Below are 21780 nucleotides of genomic sequence, written 5' to 3'. Positions count from 1 at the left end.
ATCTCGTGTTTCGTCAATTTTTGTAGCTTCTGTGCACAGAAGTATCAAATTCCACGGAATAGCATATTACGAGGACTAATCATTCTAATACAGCTTACTTTTGCCCAATATGTATTCACGCAATATATGGGAATCCTTGTGTCATATGGAGAATCTCTTGTACACTCGTTCATCATATATGATCTTTGCATTTTTGGATACTACATGTTATTTCTTTACATGCCGCCTGACTTTCCAATACACAGTCGTTTTAAACCTAATCTGGTTCAAAGTTATTTTTTCCATTTTCACACACTCGTAACTTGGACAGAAAGCCGTTCATTTGACATCCATTACCATTAGCCTAGAAGATACACCTATGATACGTTAAAGACTTCATTTAAATTCTTCTATCGAGAGTTCATTCTGTGCTGGGACAAAATAGATCAATCACACATGTGTATCTCTCTTTCTTTCGAATTCGAAGTGTTGTTCTAACTTGAACGATGTACTATTACTTTTGATTGTTGAAATCTTGTACTTGATTGTTGTTCATTTCCCTTATTCAACGTTTGATAGAATACTCATAGGAATACTCCAGTATATTTGAAGGTCACTCTTGCGCCGCCACTGCACTATATCCGATTGTACACTAATGGGTTCTACGACTAAAAATAATTGGCATTCTCTTTTACCCGACTTCGATCCGATGTTCTGTTCTTGAGTTATGGCTGTTTTTACTTTCTTTCCGACAAATTTTCATGTGATCAAGGCGCCGAAAGGAGGCATTTTTTCACTCAGGTTGGTGTATATTTTTCGTTTTATATCCGTGTCAGGAGTCACCTCCTAAAGTTTGATATGTTAATTAAGTTATACTCTGTATATATACGGGCGAAATTTTATGTATTAAAACCCAAGGTTTGTTTAATAGCGTCAATAGCTAAACTGTGAAAATTTCTTTGCTAGAGAAACAATTTTAGTTCTTGTAAGAATTTTTTGTCAAACAAAATGAAGCTAATAAATAATACTAAATATATACTAATAATAATATATATATAATAATAAATATATACTAATAAATAAATATAGCTATATTTTAGAAATACAATAGGCACTGATTATTCCAATACTGCTCTAAAACACACAGGAACAATCACAGGACAAGGGCGCCTTGCATAAAGTGCGCACGGTACCCTTCACGGGTTCTCTACCAATAGTAATAGTATGTATTTATTGTATATACACAACTGTGCTATAGAGAAAAATAAAACCGTTTCTCATTGATGTGGTTTCGCAAGGGCGCCTTATGCAAAGGGTGTACTGTACCCTTCACATTTTCTTTTCTTTTTAACAACAGTAACAGTATGTATTCATTGTACAGAACTGTGTCATACAGAAGGATAAAACCATTTATCTTTGATGTGGTTTCGCAAGACCGCCTTATGCAAAGGGCGCACTGTACCCTTCACGGGTTCTTTACTAACAGTATGTATTCATTGTACAGAACTGTGCCATACAGAAAAATAAAACTGTTTATATTTGATGTGGTTTCGCAAGGGCGCCTTACGTAAAGACACACTGTACTTATCATGGGTTATTTATCAATGACAACTGTAAGAATTTATTATATAAAAGTGTATCGTTATATATAATGTGATGTTTCGGAGGGCGCACCGAGACATGTCCCGGTGGGCCAGCACCGGCCTGCTATTGGTAGATCATTTGTGAATTGTGAAACAAATCCAATGTGCGGCTTCGAAAAGATTTCTTCATAACTTCTTACATTTCTAAATTTGCGTGATCTCAGTTACAATGAAAAGTACTTTTATGAAATATGCTAATCTGTCGTAAGAGAAGATTGTAATAAAAGCCTAGCAGATAAGAAACCTCGGAAACTTGCGCATGCTTCTGGTTAACATCGGCTTACAGACTTTTGCGTCTATATATATCAATGCCAAATCCTTCAGTGGAGTTTAAAACTGTTGCAAAGTTCGTGGTAAAAGTGTATGCACCAGTGTGCTTCAACATCAAACTGAAACCTCTTGTCAAATACAGAGTTAAAATTTTGTTCTTGACCATAAGACTTTCGCGATATTTGCAAGAACCATACAAGACTTCTGTCAATAAAGCAATTCCCAGAAATGCATTCTATGTGAATCCTTAGAATAGTCTCATTGCATGATTGGTGACGACAGATCAGCTAAACGAATCCTTGCTGTCGATAAAATTCTCCAATCCAGAATAAAACTGTAAACCTTTTGAAATTCGTTTCTTTGAATTGCTAGTATTAAACTTCGAGGCTATTAATTACATAGAAATGATAAACTGGAATGAGTGTAACATAATAGAACCGCCAATACTGACTTATGTGACAGATGACAAATGCAAGAAATTTGCTCTTCAGAAAATACAAATGTTGATATCCCTGAGTTCCCATGTCATACGCAAGCAGTGGAAAGATTAGTGAAAACAATTAGTGGCTTCTTTCAGTATGTGGGGCACTAAAGAGAGATGTCTTTATTCATCAGAAAATTGACTCGAGAAACTACATGCCTACTTTCGAAGCAAAGTCACAGTATTTTGCACGAAGACGTGAATGAAAATTATGAAACATTCAATCTAATGTAGGTGGGGGAGGGATTGAATTCGACGGTACCCACCTCTTAGTGGTGAATTCTGGATTGATGTAGCCTGTAACCTAAAATATGAACTTCGATAGCTTTAGAAATCCATCTGGACACGACAACAAATCTTAAATTACAGTTTACTTCAAGCGAAGAGCTCTCTAATAATTACACAAATACACAATAAACATGTATTTGTTTACAAAATCTATGAAACTTAAAGCCCATTGCGTCCAAACTAAAAATGTTTTAGAGAATTGAAATTTCCTATGGAGAAGTATTGCGATATGATGCAACTTTTGTCTCATATCCAAATTCGAATTTAGATAAATAAAAAATGGCCTCTTTTAACTTTACAAAATCTATCAAACTTAAGGCCCATTGCACCCCGGCTAAAAATTATTTTATAGAATTGAAACTTTCCATGGTAAAGTAACACAACATGATCCAATTTTTGCCAATCAAATTTCGAAAAAAAAATGTCCTCTTTTCACTCCACCCTAATATATATATAGTTATATAGACAGATAGATTCTTAGTTAAAGCTTTTATCGATGTAGTATTTTATGACATATACCATTCCTTAAACTTTCCTCCTTTTTGCTTCGGCAGAGTTGTCTATTACTCCTAAGTCCAACTTCCTAATGAAGGATTCCTTGATGGAAAAAATTGCTAATCCTTTAATTTTTTCTTGACCCATGGCACTCCTCAGGTAGCTTTCTTAATAATTTTTGTTACGCTTGGAAAATGAGCAGTCCGTACTCTTAGTTGCAGCAGAAATGATTAGGAAATGAAAGCTGCGCAGACTTTCCGAAAACTAAATGAAACGGAAGTTTGTGCATTTAATTCTTTCAATGTTAAGAACGCTTTGTTCACTATGTACTGCATATAATAAAAATTGGACCGGCTCATCGGTGGATCTTTTCATCTTGTGAGCACCTGGACTTTTGTCAGTCCAGTCAGCGGTACTTACATTCTTGCGAAAACAGTAAATAGGTCATGTAAGGTTCAGGTACTCACTGTACTGTAAGGCTGCCCAAATCATCACTGAACCACCGCCATTCTTCAGTCTTCGTAACAGTCTGTATCATACGCTTGTGCCGCTGTTTTCCACACGTAAACTCGGCCAGCAGTTGGAAGCAATGTAAAGGAAGACCCATCCGACCGGATGACAGTCTTCCACTGCTTCATTGTCCAGTTTTTATGGGCGTTGCACTACTCTCTCCGTATAGCAGCATGGTCAACAGTCACGAGTGGTTTGAGAATTGCAGATCTGCTGTAAGTACCCTACTTGAGGAGTACTCTTCTGACTATTTTGACTCTAACAGGGTTTGTAAGCACTGTAATCAGCTTAGCTGTGATTTTTGGCGTCGTTGTGATCTTCTGCTTGATCACAATCCTACCCAATGTGCATCTGTCTCTGTAACGCAACACACACTTGCGTCCACGCTGGTGCCTCGTTGATGTGCTTTTTCCGAAACACTTGTTGGTAGTCGTGATCTTCGAGACTGTCCCTCTTGATACATCAAACATTCCGCTACTTTCGTCACGGGAGCTTCCACCGTACGCGTACCCACAATTTGTCCTTTTTAAAGCTTTGTCAACTCAGACATGATTCATGATAACCAGCACGGACTGGTCGCTGAACTGTAACTGGCCCATCTATTCGATTGGCTAGGTTGTAAACCTCACAGGATGTGCCTGTCGATGACCACAGCGACACCTACCATTCAGATACAAAGCGTGTTTGAAATGGCTACCTCTTTTGTACCAGGTGTTTCCATATTTTTGTCCATCCCCTGTATATACAGACACCATACTAGGAACTTCGGAGTTTAAACCCTCTTAATGAAATTTTGCGTACACCAGTGCATAAAACTGTATTATAGCTTAATAACTACAGAAACGTTTCGATTTTGAAAAATCTAACGTAATTACAGTATAACTTAATGTGTGTATATATTTTGTTTTCACAGTCGTCATTCCGGTTGCACAAGGATCCACCGTACAAATTGTTGTTACAACACAGAGCAGTCGAACTCTTTGGAATATCAAAGCTACTCAATTGAGATGTTTCGAAACTAAACTTCCAGGTGAGTCTTCATTCAAATATATATATATTTTAAATAATTGCTCACAAGAATTTGATATAGCTCATTTAAAATTAAATATTTAAGCTGAATGTTTAAAATTTGATTTTAAGAGAAATGCTACAGAACTTGCATTGTAAGCATAGACCCATCTCATAAGCTAACGTAAAACGCACTTCTGATATTGAATATATGACATTATTTTATTATAAATGTAATTTATAATAACAAAACATGCATTAACAAAAAATACTTGTTGGAAATAATGTAGCTACGAAAACTGAAATTTTAAGTTCACAAATACGAATACCTAGGTAGAATATTTTTCTCAACCAATGGCAAATTGGAGAAAAAATATGAAGTTTTTAACTTTTGGTTAAGTACACTCGTATTTCTTTGATCTCAAGGAAATGAGAAGAGTTTCCATCCCTGAAAGTAGAACTTAACCTCTAACGCTCCTTAAATCTGCAAAATAAGTCAAAGCGTAAAATGATCGTACCCAGCACAGAAAAGAAACTAATAATAATGTTCATTTTTTAAATTTAATTAATTTATTATTTTTATAAATAATATTACGTAATCCCATAATGTTACAAAATTGCAAATTTTTATAATTAAAAAAGAAAATAGCAAAATTGTAGTTATCTCTTAGTATTTTGTTTTTAATTTATTAAAGTAATAATCTAAGATTTTTTATTGAGCCTAATAAAGTTACTTATATCCCAGCGGCGGCTGGTACTATATGTTGCATAGTTGCGCAACCGGATATTTTTTTTAATACTAAAGATATTTTTAAGTATGAAAGTAGTGTATCAGTAAAAGATAAACCTTTGCTCTTGAGCGCAAAACAGTACTGATGCATTTCTAAAAAAAATCAATTAAAAAACTGAAAGAAAGAGAGAGATTTACATTTCCAGTTGCACCGACCGTTGCCACTGGAAGCAGTAATATTGAGCATATGGCAGCGAGCTCCTATCTCTTAACATGAGGAAGTGGATTTATTCCTGCGTCGCTCCTATCTTCCCGCATAGTTCTCTTCCAGTTGCGACTCACTCTGGAACTGGTATATAGTCAGCTTCTGTAATAGTTACGAATTCCTCCGCTTGGCAGCGCTTGACTCAATTGATAGGATGACTAAGATACAGACGCTTGGAAGAAAGAAGTTAATCACAAAACACAAGCTCGCAAATAACAAATACGCGTCTATGGCGGATCCAGGCTGAATGTTTGGGGGGGGAGGGAGTCGTTCGAAGTCAATAGGTTTTATTTCACATTTATAATACAAAGGTGAAAATTCTTGAGATAGGTTTTATTTTTAAAATAAAAACTATCCTATTCTGGGGGGAGGTGATCGAGTCACGAAGAAGAAAATGTCTTACCACTGATCTACCTTTGTATCTTTCGTGCACATGATTCCATGTTCGATTTCCAGCGGAGAGCATAAAAAGTTAATCTCAAATCATTCACTTTCAATACTCATCTGTCTTCTTTAGTCTAAATTGCTGGAATGTTATATTATTATTATTATTATTATTATTATTATTATTATTATTATTATTATTATTATTATTATTATTATTATTATTAATAATAATAATAATAATAATAATAGTAATAGTAATAATAATAATAATAATAATAATAATATTCGGAGGAAAAATCTTAGATTTCATGCTTTTTTATAGTAGAACAGCAGACAGAAATAAGTGGTTGCTGAAAATGGATTTTTTGTCTCTTATATTCATACAAAGAAATGCTAACAAAATGCATATTATAGGAGGAGAGAGGTGTTTCTGTACCCTAAAGAAAACAAAGCTGAAAATATTCGCAATAAGGATGCTTTTTATTCAGAAAAACTTGGCGAGTAGCATTTCAGATTTCACTGAAGTCAGAAAAATTTGAAGCTCGAAAAGAACGAAAAAAGACCTAACATTTTAAAATAATGCATAGTTTAGGCCTACTTAATTAAATAATTTTGTTAAACTGCGTGCATGAATATATGCAATTTTCTTGCTTGTTTCGTCTTTTTGGGTTAACGATATCATTCATGACTTAGACCTACAGCACAGGCTATATGTTCGATTTATCTCTTGTTCAATAACATGAGTGTAGAAGTTTTGTATATAAATAGTGTATAAACGTACATCGATAGTGGTTGTTTGAAAGAAAAAGGAAATAGCTTATATATTAAATCAATATTAGAAAATACACTTTAATCAATAAATATACAAATAAAGCTTAAAAGGACTTTCTTCTTCATATTTTCTGAATATTTTTTGGGGGAATAAGATGCAAGAATGCTGGGGGAAGTGATTGCAACATTGCAACCGGTGCTTCTAGAGACCACGAACCGCTGCTGTTTTATCCAGTGGCGTAATGCTAGAATTTTTGGTAAGTATACCCTCAATCGTTTTCAAAAGTATAGCGTATACGGAAGACTACTTGGCGTATACGCACCGCAATATACGCTCATTTTTTCGTAAATTTAAGGTGAGTATACGCTGGACTACAAAAATTTTAGGTGGATATACGCCGTATACTCCTGTATACGCCCCATTACATCCCTGGTTATATCCACCAAACTATGCAGGTCATCCGATCAGTGTTTCTTTCAGAAAAAAATGTTCCAGGGGCACACTTAGTATTTGAAGGGGCACTACTGGTACTATTCTATATATTATTATATTATAGACGTATTATTTTGGTCTCCTCCGGGGAGGCACCCTCAGAGCCCCGGGGTGGAATGCTCCTCCAAGAAACATGTCTGGAAGGAACATTGCACCCGCCTTTGAATAGAAGAGCGTATGCACAGTACTTGGCCGGCGTCTGTCATGTGATGAGAGAATAAATTGCGCATGTGCTATAGCATTGGTCTTCTGCGTATCCTGACGATATTTCTTTACAGGTTGACACAAGCAGTGTTCTTTATGAAGTGTGTAGAGGTTTCAGAAGAGAACTGTTTTATTGCAGTCGAGACTCCATTAATGTTGATCATGATGCAGTTCTGTGTTTCATATTGAAGAAGGAAACTTACTTGAATGTCGCATACTAGTGACTGATTTACAAAAAGTTTCTGTCAAAAAGAGACACTGTGAATATAGTAAAATGGCTAGCTAAAATTACTGTTAGCAAGAAAAGAAAGAATGAAGCATACTTACTTCTAGGAAAAGTTAAAGTTGACATTCACAAAATATGCCGCCAAGGGATTACATTAAGGCAGTGGCATTGCCTTATGCAGTTCACAAAATTACATGAACCATCAAATATTTTGATTTCTTTATTGTTCCCTAATATATATAGTAATATTTAGAATGTTATATTATCTTGTTTCGTTATATTATCGTGGGATTTCTTTATTATATTTTCTTCTTTCTTCTTTCCTGTAACATGTTATTCACCAGAAGTTTTCTCTAAATATTACACCGCATTCTCAACTTGCTTATACGCATTACACAGGGCTGCACACGAGATGGGATACTACTGTATGTGTGTAATACAGAAGAGGAGCGGAGCGGACAAGCTGCAGTATCCCGACGCTCAAAACAGGGTTTGAACTAGGGATGGGGAAAACCGGTTTTTATGAAAACCGGAAACCGGTTTCTAGAAAAACCGAAATCCGAAAAACCGACACTTTCGTTTTCTACAAACCGGTTCGGTTTTTTCCACCGAAAGTGGTTTCGGTTTTCTTCAAAAACTGGTTCGTTTTTTCACAGAAACCGGTTTCGGGTTCGGTGTTCGCCGGAACCGGTTTCGGTTTTCTCCAAAACTGGTTTCGGTGAAAATCTTTGGAAAACACATAAAACTATTTCTGTGGAGATGGAATCGGTTTCCGGAAAACGACGAAACACTATTCTGGTCAGGAATAGAACCAATTTTGGAAAAAAAGAACCTGTTTTGAAGAAAACCGAAACCGGATCCGGTAAAAACTGAACCGGTTTTGAAGAAATCCGAAACCAGTTTCGGTGAAAACAAAACAGAATTTTGGTGAAAACCGGTTTCGGTGAAAAATCGGTTTCTGAAAATTTTCAGAAACCGGTTTCGGTTTTCCTAAAACAGAAAAACCGGTTTTTGTGGCTACCAGTAGTTTGAACATGCAGTGTGGACAACTGTTGTTCACCGATTTCCCGTAATGTGAGGCTTTAAACATAATTAAAGAATAGACTTCTTTTGCAACTAAAAATAGAATATAATAATGTATAACTCACTTTCTCAATCAGTTATCTGTATTTCTTATTGTCTGAATTTCTTGTAATAAAATTAAACTCATAATCGTAGGTATTCTTCCATTATTTGCAGGTCTCTTGCCGAAACTGAGAACTTTTCATGCTCCACGGTCTTCAGCCAACCTCATCGTCTTCACGTGCCATTTTTTTGTTTTAATGTCGTCCATTAATTAGGCGCCCTTCTTGGCCCCCTTTCTCTCTTTCCTGGTACCATACCATCTAACACACCCTCATCATACAGTTCCTTCTTAGTGTCCCAACCAGTTTCTCTTGCTCTTCTTAATAATCTCTTTTTTTTTCCCCACCATTTCTAACATTCTCTCTTATTCGCGTTTCGTTCTACCCAGCTAATTCTCTCCATTCTGGATGCCGGATTATGACCTATGTGCCCTTATACTCTAACAAGTAGTGGTTCGGGCCCGGACATTTTGCCCTGGCACCACGTATCTGATACCATAACAAGTGGTGTTTTAGCACCGAGTAATCAGCCTGCGCGTCATAGACCCTATATGATAACAAGTGGTGGATGAGTACCGAGTATGCCACTCGTGTGTCCGGTTAGCGCAACAGGTGGAAGAAATTAGGATCTATTGGAAGTTTCCTTTCTTTACGAGAAAATTCTCGGAAAGTTTGGGTAGCAACTCATATGTTTTCTATAATGACTTTCCTAATTTTGTTCTATTTTGGCATTTTCATGCAAAATATTAACCTTTATGAAACATGAAATGCGTTGCTCTTAGGGCTTAACAATTATTATTCCTATTGTTTGAGTTAAAATTGATCAAGGGAAGATGAAATTCCTCCAATTTAAAATTTTTCACTCTCTTCCAAAGAAGTATTTACTAATATTCTCTCCCATTACAGCAGAAGACGCCTGTGGTTTTAGGAATGGCAGAGAAGGACGCTCAAGCAACGAAACAATACAAGTGTTTCGAAATAATAGCAACACAAATAGAACCATTTCATCTTATACGCCATTGAGGCATTCTGTTGTCCCATCAAACAAAAATCAAAGTAAGTAGTTTCACTTAATTACTGATAATAAAATAATTTAGTTCTGAAATTTAAAAAATAACTCTCCTCTCCCCAAAAATCAAGACTCTGGCCCATAATAGAAAACTTGCTGCAGTAACAATTCAGGATGAGATATGATCAGCCAATTGGTTTCTAGTTTAGACAGTACTTCGGCTCCGACCACCGCTACTGCAAGATTTCTGCTTTTAATACACGCATGAGTTTATCTTGCGTGCGTAGTCCTGCCCCCCACCATCACACAATTCTTCGAAAACAATTTCAATCGTTTGTACTTGGTTTGCTCCCATTTGCTCCGCAGTAGCTGCGTTTGCTCCCATACCGTTCCCGAGAAAATTGAAATTTAAAGTGGGGGGGCCAGAACAACATGGTCCCAGCCCCCCCCCCACCCAATAGCAGAGAGGAACGGATGATGACATTCGTTTGTACTTCTTTTGCTCCCATTTGCTCCTCAGTAGCTCCGTTTGCTCCCATACCGCTCCTGAGAAAATGGAACCTTAAAGTGGGGGGGCCAGAACAACGTCGTCCCAGCCCCCCACAAAACTAAAAATAATCGCTGAGGGGAGCGGATGGTGGCATTCGTTTGTACTTTGTTTGCTCCCATTTGCTCCGCAGTAGCTCCCTTTGCTCCCTTACCGTTCCCGAAAAAAATTGAAATTCAAAGTGGGGGCCAGAACAACATGGTCCCAGCCCGCCCACCCAATAGCAGAGAGGAACGGATAGTAACATTCGTTTGTACTTCGCTTTCTCCCATTTGTTCCCTTACCGTTCCCGAGAAAATAGAAATTTAAAGTAGGGGCCAAAATAACATGGTCCCAGCCCCCCAATCAATAGCAGATAGCAACGGATTGTGGCATTCGCTTGTACTTCATTTGCTCCCATTTGCTCCGCAGTTCCTAAGTTTGCATCCTTACCGTTCCCAAGAAAATGGAACTTTAAACTGTGAGGGGCCAGAAAAAAGGAGCCGGGAACTTCGAGGGGCCAGAAAAAAGTGATCCCAGCCCCTCGAATTAAAAAAAAAATCACGGAGAAAAACAGATGGTCCCAATCGTTTATACTTCCTTTGCTCTCATTTGCTCCGCAATTTGTCCGGTTGCTCCCCTGGCGTTCGCTAAAAAATAGAATTTTAGACTGGGAGAGTCAGAACAACATGGTCCTAGCCCCCCACGCAATGGTAGAGAGGAACGGATAGTGGCATTCGCTTCTACTTCATTTGCGTCAATTTTCTTCGCATTTTCTCAATTTGCTCCCTTGCCGTTCCCGAGAAAATGGAACATTAAACTGGTGGTCCAGGAAAGCGTAGTCCCAGCACCTCGAATTGAAAATAATTTCAATGAGGAATGGATGGCGGGATTGGTTTGTACTTGGTTTGCTTCGCGGTAGCTACGTTTACTCACCATTCCCGAGGAAATGGAACTTTAAAGTGGAGACTAGAACAAAATTCTCCCAGCATCCCACTCAAATAAACATAATAACATAGGGGAGCGGATCGTGGCATTATTTTGTACTTCTTTAGCTTCGATTTGCTTCACAGTTGCTTGGGTTGCTTCCCTAACGTTCTCGAGTAAGCAGAACTTAAATACGTGATCTCAGCCACCGTCCCGACGTATATAATCGCAGAGGGGAGTGGATGTTGGCTATATCTCGTTTTTTGATATTTGCTCCACAATTGCTCTGAGTATTCGTATACTCCGATTGTTGTTAACAAAGAGAAATTTTGAAGCGGTTGGTGTGGAAATGTGATCCCAGCTCTCAACCTCCTAAAAAATGTAGTAAAAATTTTTTGCGTGATTTGCCGCGAGCTCTGGAATTGTTTCACTTTCTTCCCTACTGTTCCCTGATTTTTAGGGGGTTGAGAACTGGGATCACATTTCCACACCAGCCGCTTCAAAATTTCTCTTTCTTAACATCAATCGGAGTAGACGAGTACTCAGAGCAATTGTGGAGCAAATATGAACAAACGAGATATAGCCAACATCCGCTCCCCTCTGCGATTATGTAAGTTGGCAGGGTGGCTGAAATCAGGTGTGTAAGTTCTGTTTACTCGAGAACGCTAGGAGAGCAACCCAAGAAACTACGAAGCAAATCGAAGTTAACGAAGTACAAAATATTCCACCATCCGCTCCCCTATGTTACTGTGTTTATTTGAGTGGGATGCTGAGACAATTTTGTTCTAGTTTCCTCTTTAAAGTTCCATTTCCTCGGGAATGGTAAGGGCGTAAACGTAGCTACTGCGAAGCAAACCAAGAACAAACGAATGCCGCCATCCGTTTCTCATTGAAATTATTTTCAATTCGAGGTGCTGGGACTATGTTTTCCTGGACCACCAGTTTAATGTTCCATTTTCTCGGGAACGGCAGGGGAGTAAATTGAGAAACTGCGGAGCAAATGGGAGCAAATGAAGTAGAAGCGAATGCCATCCTTTCCTCTCTGTGACTGTTTTTAATTCGAGGGTCTAGGACCATCTTTTTCTGGCTTCTCAGTTTAAATTTCAATTATCTCGGGAACGGTAAGGAAGCAAACGCAAAAACTGCGGAGCAAATGGGAGCAAACGAAGTACAAACGAATGCCACCATCCGTTCCCCTCAGCGATTATTTTTAGTTGGGTGGGGGGGCTGGGACAACGTTGTTCCGGCCCCATCACTTTAAATTTCCATTTTCTCGGGAAAGGTAAGGGAGCAAACGGAGCTACTGCGGAGCAAATGGGAGCAAACGAAGTACAAATGAATGCGACCATCTGTTCCTCTCTGTGACTGTTTTTAATTCGAGGGTCCGGGACCACCTTTTTCTGGCCCCTCAGTTTAAATTCCTATTTTCTCGGGAACGGTAAGGGAGCAAACGGAGCTACTGCGGAGCAAATGGGAGCAAACGAAGTACAAACGAATGTCACTATCCGTTCCTCTCTGCTATTGGGTGGGGGGCTGGGACCATGTTGTTCTGGCCCCCCCCCACTTTAAATTTCATTTTTTTCGAAAACGGTAAAGAAGCAAACGCAGAAACTGCGGAGCAAATGGGAGCGAACGAAGTACAAACGAATGCCACCATCCGTTTCCCTCAGCGATTATTTTTAGTTGGGTGGGGGGGCTGGGACGACGTTGTTCTGGCCCCCCACTTTAAGGTTCCATTTTCTCGGGAACGGTAAGGGAGCAAACGGAGCTACTGCGGAGCAAATGGGAGCAAACCAAGTACAAACGATTGAAATTGTTTTCGAAGAACTGCGTGATGGTGGGGGGGCCAGGACTACGCACGCGTTTATCTTTCCTATCTTAAGCAAGACATTTATTTATTTTTTTTTCAATTTTCTTCCCTGTATCTTCTGTTATTTGGTCTGGATATTTCATCGTGGCCTTTTCTAGGTATTTTTCTTCTGCTATTCCCTTCATAGCTAATAGTGTAATTTTTCCAAGTTTCATATGTCCAACTATCATCTCTCTCTCTCTCTCTCTCTCTCTGTCTGTCTGTCTCATTTTTTCATATACTTCAGTATACTCCCTTTTTCTTGTCTTTACAATACTGTTTTATTTGATATTTTATTCACCAACCTAATTTTCAACATTCATATATAGCATTACGTTCCGAAGGCTACCATAGAGACCAGCACGGGCCGAATTTTTCGGCCCGAGCTCAATCCAACCCGAATGTACCTAGACCTGGCCCAGCCCGGGCCCGAAAAGTTTTGGAGATTTTCGGCCCGATTTTTTTTTAATTCTTGTGCCAAGTCCGGCCCGGGCCCGATAAATTTTAAAAAGTTTCATTTTGCAACATTTTTCGCGGGCACACTTCTTCAACGTTTGCCTTTATTCTAATTATCGTTTAACGAAAGTCAGTAATTATTAAAGAATTGCAATTATTCGGCCCCAGCCCAATCCAATCTAAAGAGAAATCAGTGTCGGCCGGCCCAAGCCCGGCCCGTGCAGGTCTCTAGGCTGACAATCTCCTAGAGTCCAGTGTAAAGAAAAGTGTTTCCTTTTCTCCTCGAGTCGAGTGTTTCTAGAGTCCACCTCGAGTCAAACCACGGGGCTCAGTGATAGAGCGCTCGTCTCTGGTGTGTGGGGTTCCTGGTTCGACTCCGGATCGCGGCAAGTGAGCTTTGTCGTGGACAAATATGGTGTGTTTGGGTTTTCTCGGGGCTCTTAAGTTTTCACCCACTTTCTTCTTTCATTCTCGTCACCTCGGTCTTCTTTAGCATGCACGGAATAATCATGGAATGAAAGATTTCATTCATTTCGAGTCCATGCCTCACATTCATACGACGTCATAGTCCATACATTTGCTTTATTAGTCTTGGAGTATGGGATAAGCGAGGGTTTTTCATAAGTAGTTGTAGATGAATCTGATATAGGCTAGTGGTAGTTTCAACTGAATGAGTTTATCGATAATAGCAGTGTGCCAAAATGTACCAATATTTTCTCCAGGTTCAACAGGATGGAAATTTGGTGTTATATTCATTAGCTATAAGATTGGTTAGTCGCAGTAATTGATCATAGATACAATAGCTGAGACGAAAACTGGCTTAGTGTATGAATATAATGTTCCATTTTGACATAATAAGAGTGTAAGCGAAGAACCAGTAGGGGTTCTAGAATCTTACAGAAAACTGGAGTAAGTTTGATTGGTCGATATGAACTTACTACGTGCGCTGATCTGTGCGGTTTAGGCAACACAGTTTTTGAAGTTTTCCATTCTGCTGGTATGTATTCATTATGCAATATTAAGAAGAAAGATTACGATATAACTTTTCAAGAGTGAATACGGAGCCTCTGGATATTACGATATGTGACTTGATCAATCACAGGTGTAGACTTTTGTGATAGACTGCTTGAGTGATATTGTAACGGTGGTAAGTTTGTGCTGTAGAGGTACGGTGTGGTTTTCATTTGATTGGAGGTGACAGGTTCGAAGTTAATTTTGTCTATCGGGTGAGACCATGGAGAAATTTGAGCTTGAGTAGGAATAAAAAGTCCTTGTAGGTATGAGGCGAAAGCCTCTGCTTTGTTCCCATTGATGCTGTTGTATGGTTGTTGTGTTGCTGTCATTTTTTGTGCCTGATTGGGAGTGGTTTACACGTGCGAGACAGTTGAACTCTGTGTCGCTTTTTATATAAGATAGCCCTTCCCATGGGCGCCCGAAGAAAATTTTCTAGGGAGGGGCTCATCTCCCTGTTTGGTATTTTTTTATTTGTATTAAGATAATCGTAAGAAATTTACTACATTTTTGTGAGCCAGAGGGGGCCCCGGGCCCCACACTGCCCTCCCCTACGGGCGCCCACGGCCCTTCCAGAGAGTGAAGTATTTATTGTATCCTTTGAATTTGTTAAGTCTATGATCATATAAGTTGATCCTTGAGTATATGAAAGTGTTTGGATATTGATATATGATGTCCGAGTTTCAGTTTCTCTTCTTCTTCACCATCTGTGAGGGTTGGATCCATACCATGAATCTCAACAAACAGCGAAAAGATTCCGCGGTAGTGGGGATTGTTTTTTTCAGACCCCTTGGCAAGAACGGTTTTAAAAGTGGCTTATTTTCCAAAGATTTCATACGAAAACTTGTTGCATATAGACGTGGTAAATAGACGTCTGCAGCATAAACAACAATGATTCACCTAGTTTTGAGTATTTGAGTTATAGGTGACCTTGGCAAATATTTTGTAGTTTAACGAAGTAATAATTGTTGGTTTTCGAACTTTGTGTCGTAGTTAGTTCAATATTATTACTTAATCTTGGGAAATTTGTAATTCTGATTCCCCTGGGCACACCACTACCTATGGATTAAGAGAAAATCTTTCACAATGGATATAAAATATGATACCATGAGATTCTATTAATAATTATTTCACCGTATTAGCAACAGCGTCGTAATTTAGATTTTTTCTGGTGGGGGAGCAAGCATTAATATTTGGACCCATTAGAATTGTTTTGGGGCCCTTCCGCAAAATTCGGAAATAGGTCCCCTTCTTTCCATCTTTCTCCTACTCTTTGTGGGTCCCAGAGCCTTGTGTCCTCCCCCACGCTCCTGGGCCTGTTCCATACTTGACAAATTAATTAAGGGGACAATATTGACAAATCTCAAGGCCATAGGAATAAACTTATTTCTAGGACCCCTAATAGTAGGCATGCTCTACTGAAATGGGCCCACGACTCATTTTATTTTATTTACCTTTTGTGTGCTATTTTGTTTATGTAATGAAGTGAACCTGTTTGATGCTTCATTCATAATTCCATGTTCGTATATGAAGTAAGAAAATTTTGTCTTGAAGTGGGTCCACTCTAACGAAGGGGAGCTTCCTTGGGGGAACAGTGGCCCGTGCTTCCCACAAGTTGCGGCCCTGATTAGCAACTAAGATTTTGATTAAATAAAAGGTAATCACACATCGTAGACCACATTTTTAATTGTGTTTCTAAATTTTTAAACAGTACCACTGAAGACGGAGGACAAAACGCATAAAATAATCGGAGGACAAGAAGTAGTCCCTAACCAGTTTCCCTGGATGGCAGCTCTACTCCTGGATAACCAGCTATTGTGTGGAGCAACACTCTTAAGTCATGACTGGGTTATTACAGCAGCACACTGTGTTGCAATGTAAGTAAGGTAGACTTAACTTTTATATGCATGCGTCAAATCTTGAGTTGCAAATACCTATCCCTTCTCCAAATTTTAGAAAGCACTATTGTTCGTACGAGAATAGAATAAATGCAAAACACAAGGCGCTGGAGGTATTACACTAGCAAATGGTGCTAGCCTATAAAGGATATTAGACACTAATTGAAAAAATATGCATATAAAATAGACCTTTTATTTGTATATTGATTTAATTTCCTTTTGAAAAGTGTTTTATCTTTCTATCACCATTATGTACTCCTTTTCTATTCATTATCGAATTGACAATTTTTATACTAGCTTTTTTTTTTAAAGTACAGTGTTCAAATAAATTTATTTTCTTCACTTCTGAGCTTTCTTTTTGGAGACGACGCTATACCTCATGCAATGAGTGAACAAGAGGGGTGTCTTCAAGTTTTAATTACCACCTAGAAGATACTGAGCTCCGTTAATGAAATTTTGCCAACTTAATTTGTCTTTAGTAACAAAACGTTGCAAAAATTGCCTCTGCATATCACTCGGGGTCAATGTCAGGCTAATGCGAAAGATGTGACTGCATCGGACGCCGAAGTTAATGGGCGCCGGCGAAGGCAACAACGAATAGGAGAGAGAGCTGGCCAAACAAGCGCTCGCCACTCGCAGCCTTATACTCGACAAAACAACGTTTTGTTAAATATTTTATGTTTACAGTTATCTTTAGAGTAAAGTGGCCGATTGTCCGATACATGCGGAATATCGGATACTCGCTTACCTCAGAAAGTAAGTGCTGACCTCATGTGGCAGACGCAGTAACTATATCATAACACAAAGCCTGGCGTGCCACTTGAATTGTGGCGCGCTGTGACGACAGGGGTGATTGGCAGAGTACTTTCTGTGCACTGTGAAAACAGGATTTCATAGGGAATATCGGTGTGCGAAAGCTTGTAGAGTGCAAGTATGTTCTTTTCTTGGATATCCATTGTTGAATATATAGCTTAGAGCCTCTAGCTTTTATCCTTACACTTGTGTTGTCGTGGTTTACTTATAAAGCATGGCATTGGATTATTCATTCTAGTTGCTGTGCGAGGGGTTGCCGAAGATCGGGTATCCGATATTTGAGGCACCAGTTATAAAAGGTTGTTTTGGTATATTTTCAGATGTCATCAAGTAGAAAGAGGAAAGCCTGGGATCCCCAAGCGATGCAAAATGCAGTAGATGCTTTCGGCAAAAGAAGATGGGATTTCTAAAGGCAGCAAAAGCATACAAAGTACCACGATCTACGTTAGGAAACTAAGTATACCACAAAACCAAAACTGATGAGCAATTAATCTGCACGTCACTAGGAAGGAAGCCAACTTTGGGAGTAGATTTAGGCCTAGAAGAAAAGCATCGCATTATTGTACCGTCATGGATGAACGTTTCTTTGGTCTCCGCTCAGCAGATATCAGAAGAATAGTGTTTCAACTGGCAATAAAAGATAATATAGAACATCGTTTTGCTCTAAATAAGGGAATGGTGGGAAGAAAGTGGTTAAGAAATGTTCTTAAACGTCATCGACAATTGCGTTTCCGAAAATCGCAAAATATATCCCTTGCTAGGGCGAAAGGTTTTACCAAGGAAAGGGTTAATGCTTTTTTCCAACTCTTGAAACCTGAGTTAGAGAAAGTGCAGTTTGAAGCATCGAGAATATTTAACGTAGATGAAACCAGAATAGCCATTGTCCAACACAAAATACAAAGGTTATTGCTGTAAAAGGGAAGAAGGACGTAGCGAAAATTTCATTGGCAGAACGAGGATCAGTACATACAATTGTGACATGCATGAGTGCAGCGGGCGTATTCGTACCTCCAATGATAGTGTTCCCACGAAAACGAATGAAGCCAGAATTATTAGATGGTGCTCCTGCTGGGGCTGTAGGTGCATGCCACTCATCAGGTTGGATCCAGTCCCATATATTCACACAGTGGTTCAACCATTTCATTGATTTTGTTCAACCCACTCCTGCAAAACTTGTCATGTTACTTCTAGATGGACATTTCAAGCACACCCGCAATTTAGATGTGATAGACTTAGGACAAGAACATGGTGTTAATATTGTTTACCTCCCTCGTCATTCGACTCATAAATTATAACCGTTGGACATTGCATTTATGGCCCCATTCAAACATTATTACGCAGTAGAAGTGGAAAACTGGTTGCTATCTCATCCCTTTTGTCCTGTTACATTATATCAAACTACGACTTTGATGGGAAAGGCTTACGTCAAACATTCATCAATGGAGGTTGCTGTAAAGGGTTTCCAAAGACATGGAATAGTGCCCTACAATCCAAACATATTTACCGACGCAGATTTCTTGCCACTCACTGACGGTAGCCAGTCGCCTGCCTTGGACCTAAATGTAACGCCCAACAATGATGAAAGTAGACCCTCTACTTCCTCGATTGCAAGACCTCTCTCTCCATTCCAACTTTCTCCTCCGCCAATGTTAAACCTGCCAGCAACATCCTCTAAAACGCTGCCGTTATTACTTCGTCGCCATACAAGAAAACTCTCCAAAGTAAGAAGCAATTACAACAGCCCCCAGTCGAAACAAATTTGGATACGAAGTCTGTTAAGGACATAATCCAATCCAAAAGGCTCACCGAATAAAGTCGTTGTAAGCGGATCCATGTCCTTGGAAAGGATAGACTCACATCAAACCCAAACGACATTGAACGTCGCCCACAGTCGGATGGATCAACAGAGTCGTGTGAATCTTCCCACTTAATTTCGACGGATGACGAAGACAGTGCGGACAAGGAATGTTTGTACTGCAATCAACCTTACCGGCTTGAGGAAACTGGTGAAGAATGGATCCGCTGTACAAGGTACATTCGTTGGGCTCACGAACTCTATACAGGAGTGGATGATGACCAATGGAAATCGTGTTTGTACTACTCACGTCAAACTGACCTTCGACCCATAGACTCACGTTTGCTTATTGTGTAACTACTTTCGAGCTATCTGTTAGTTTCTGCAATATTTGTAATTTGTAGTCTACACTTTTCTAGTAAACCTAGTAAAATATAATGTAACCTGAATATGATTAAATACGTTTTTGTATCTATCTTCAGACTTGACTTACAAGTACCCATTATATATTGTCATCCGATATTTGGAACACCATTATCCGATATTAGGGCACCATTTTCAGCTCTCAGTTTATGAGTATTTTTGTGTTTCCTGATGTTACTTATAAACAATTAATTATTATGTACCGGACAACAACGATTATTAAAGAAGACATATCCATCTATAAATCCCATAACTTTGACAAAGGTTTCTCTTCGTTTTCGTCTCGAAATATGAACATATGCTTAGGTATCCGGTATTCGGGCACTTTACTCTAAAGTAAATAATTTAAACCTCGAATATATTTGTTAACTACCATTCCTATAATAAAACGTATGTAAAATAACAATATAGCCCAGTAAGCAAAGACCCAAAAGGGGCTCGAGCTGAAATAATTCTAAAAAAAATGAAATTTTCAGAATTTGCTCTTTGTGTCAAATACAATGAAATCTCAAATGTCTCAAAATATCATATGAAAGCTTCATCCTCAAAATGGCGGTCACCAATACGTGATTGGTTTTCTATTTCAGTCTGTAACTGTCAAACCAATAACGATATTTCAATTTAGAAAACATTATTTTACTCTGCAGGAACTGTACTTTAATTTGGTATGTTACACATTTAAATAAATTCACATCCCAAATGGTTGAGTTCAAAGTTGATCATTTGGGCATTTCAGAAAGGGATTCTGCAGTATTTTGCTCTTAAGCTTCTAAACCGTTAGAAAATCATGAAAACATGTTCATATACTTTGATTTTGTTTTTCATATGCTGCATTTTATAGAGAAGATAATCAATATCGGATCATAACTTTCGAGATATTTGCTTCGTTGTGAGCCTAGCTGTTAGCTATGATTTTAAAGAAAAGCAGTAATTACTGCAGTGGTGCCCCCCCCCTCATGTCCATGACGCACCCCCCTCAATTGTCTATCCGTAGGTGTTCTTCCAGGTTGCAACAGACTTGCGCACACATGAGATCCGAGATTGCGCACACTTTTCAGTTATACAAATCAAGGTCCAAAAATCCAGGTTTGCGCACAGTTTTTTTTACAACGTTGCCAAACTTAGATGTTTACAGGGTGTCCCAAAAGTAGGTATACCGTACCGTGCTGATCAGCCTCATTGCATTTTTATCCGCTTAATAGCTTGGAAAGTGTATATGGGTCGAGTAGGGGCTAATTTATTTCGACAATTATCCATTGCTTCTCTGCAACTCCTCATATCTTTATTAGGGATGGGCATGAGCGAGTTCGAGCGAGTTTTCTTTGAAACTGACTCTTCTCGAAACTGACATGTTTGAGCTCGACTCGAGAACTCGACTCGAATTTGGGTCGAGTCCAGTCAAAATGAGCCACTTAGTCCTAAATCCAGTGTGTAGTTCCAAGTACTCTCTTCAAGTATTCTACATAGATAATATAATTATCAATGATACCACTACTGCACTTATTATTATTATTATTATTATTATTATTATTATTATTATTATTATTATTATTATTATTATTATTATTATTATTATTATTATTATTATTATTATATGAACACTGTGTATAATCTTTGAAAGGTATGCGGTTTGTAGATGTCTGTCTGTTCTCTGAGAGTCTTTGAAAGATGTCTGTTCGCTGAGTTGAACCTAGCAGAGCCGGTTGACATCACTATCTGGGTTAGGCTTATGCTTGGGCTCAAAACTTAGACCGTGCAGGTCTCAGCCTTGACGGTAACAACTACAGTATATATACAGGGTGTTTCAGATAAAACGTCCAGTGCTTATAAATCAGAAACGGCTGGGAATAAAAAGCTGAAACAAAAACTGAGATGGGAAAATGTCATAGGGCACATCACATAGTGTTGTTGTGGTGACCCCAGGGGCCCTCCTTGAAGGCGCCCAGGGTCAACTTCAAATTTTCAAATAGGAACATGTAGGTCTATTGTATCATACCTCATTCAGTAGTCCTTGAAAAAGGAAACAATTTTTGTAGGAAACAATTTTTGATTTCGGTCACTGTTTTCAAAATGGCCGCAAAAAGTAGATTCTGTGAGTCCATGTGATGTTCCCTATGACACTTTCCTCTCTCAGTTTTTGTTTCATCTTTTTGTTCACAGCCGTTTTTGATTTATAAGCACTGGACGTTTTGTCTAATA

At 38.7% G+C, this 21780-nt stretch overlaps 1 protein-coding gene across 3 annotated transcripts in view; it reads left to right on the top strand.

The window, feature by feature from the left end:
• The window catches only part of LOC145666736 (uncharacterized), a 101166-nt gene that overhangs the window by 62565 nt on the left and 16821 nt on the right, over positions 1 to 21780 (top strand). For 2 of the 3 annotated variants that reach the window (XM_081734272.1, XM_081734270.1), the window contains 3 exons: positions 4580 to 4696; positions 9781 to 9930; positions 16364 to 16529. In XM_081734272.1, the coding sequence (XP_081590398.1) occupies positions 4580 to 4696; positions 9781 to 9930; positions 16364 to 16529 (433 nt within the window). The remainder of the gene's footprint in view (positions 1 to 4579; positions 4697 to 9780; positions 9931 to 16363; positions 16530 to 21780) is intronic. The other variant, XM_081734271.1, reaches the window with a different exon arrangement.

Source organism: Thermobia domestica, chromosome 12 (genome assembly GCF_964235325.1).
Source record: "Thermobia domestica chromosome 12, izTheDome1.hap1.1, whole genome shotgun sequence".
Taxonomy (NCBI): domain Eukaryota; kingdom Metazoa; phylum Arthropoda; class Insecta; order Zygentoma; family Lepismatidae; genus Thermobia; species Thermobia domestica.
The sequence above is the reverse complement of the archived record's forward strand: the minus strand, read 5'-3'. Positions and strand labels throughout refer to the sequence as shown.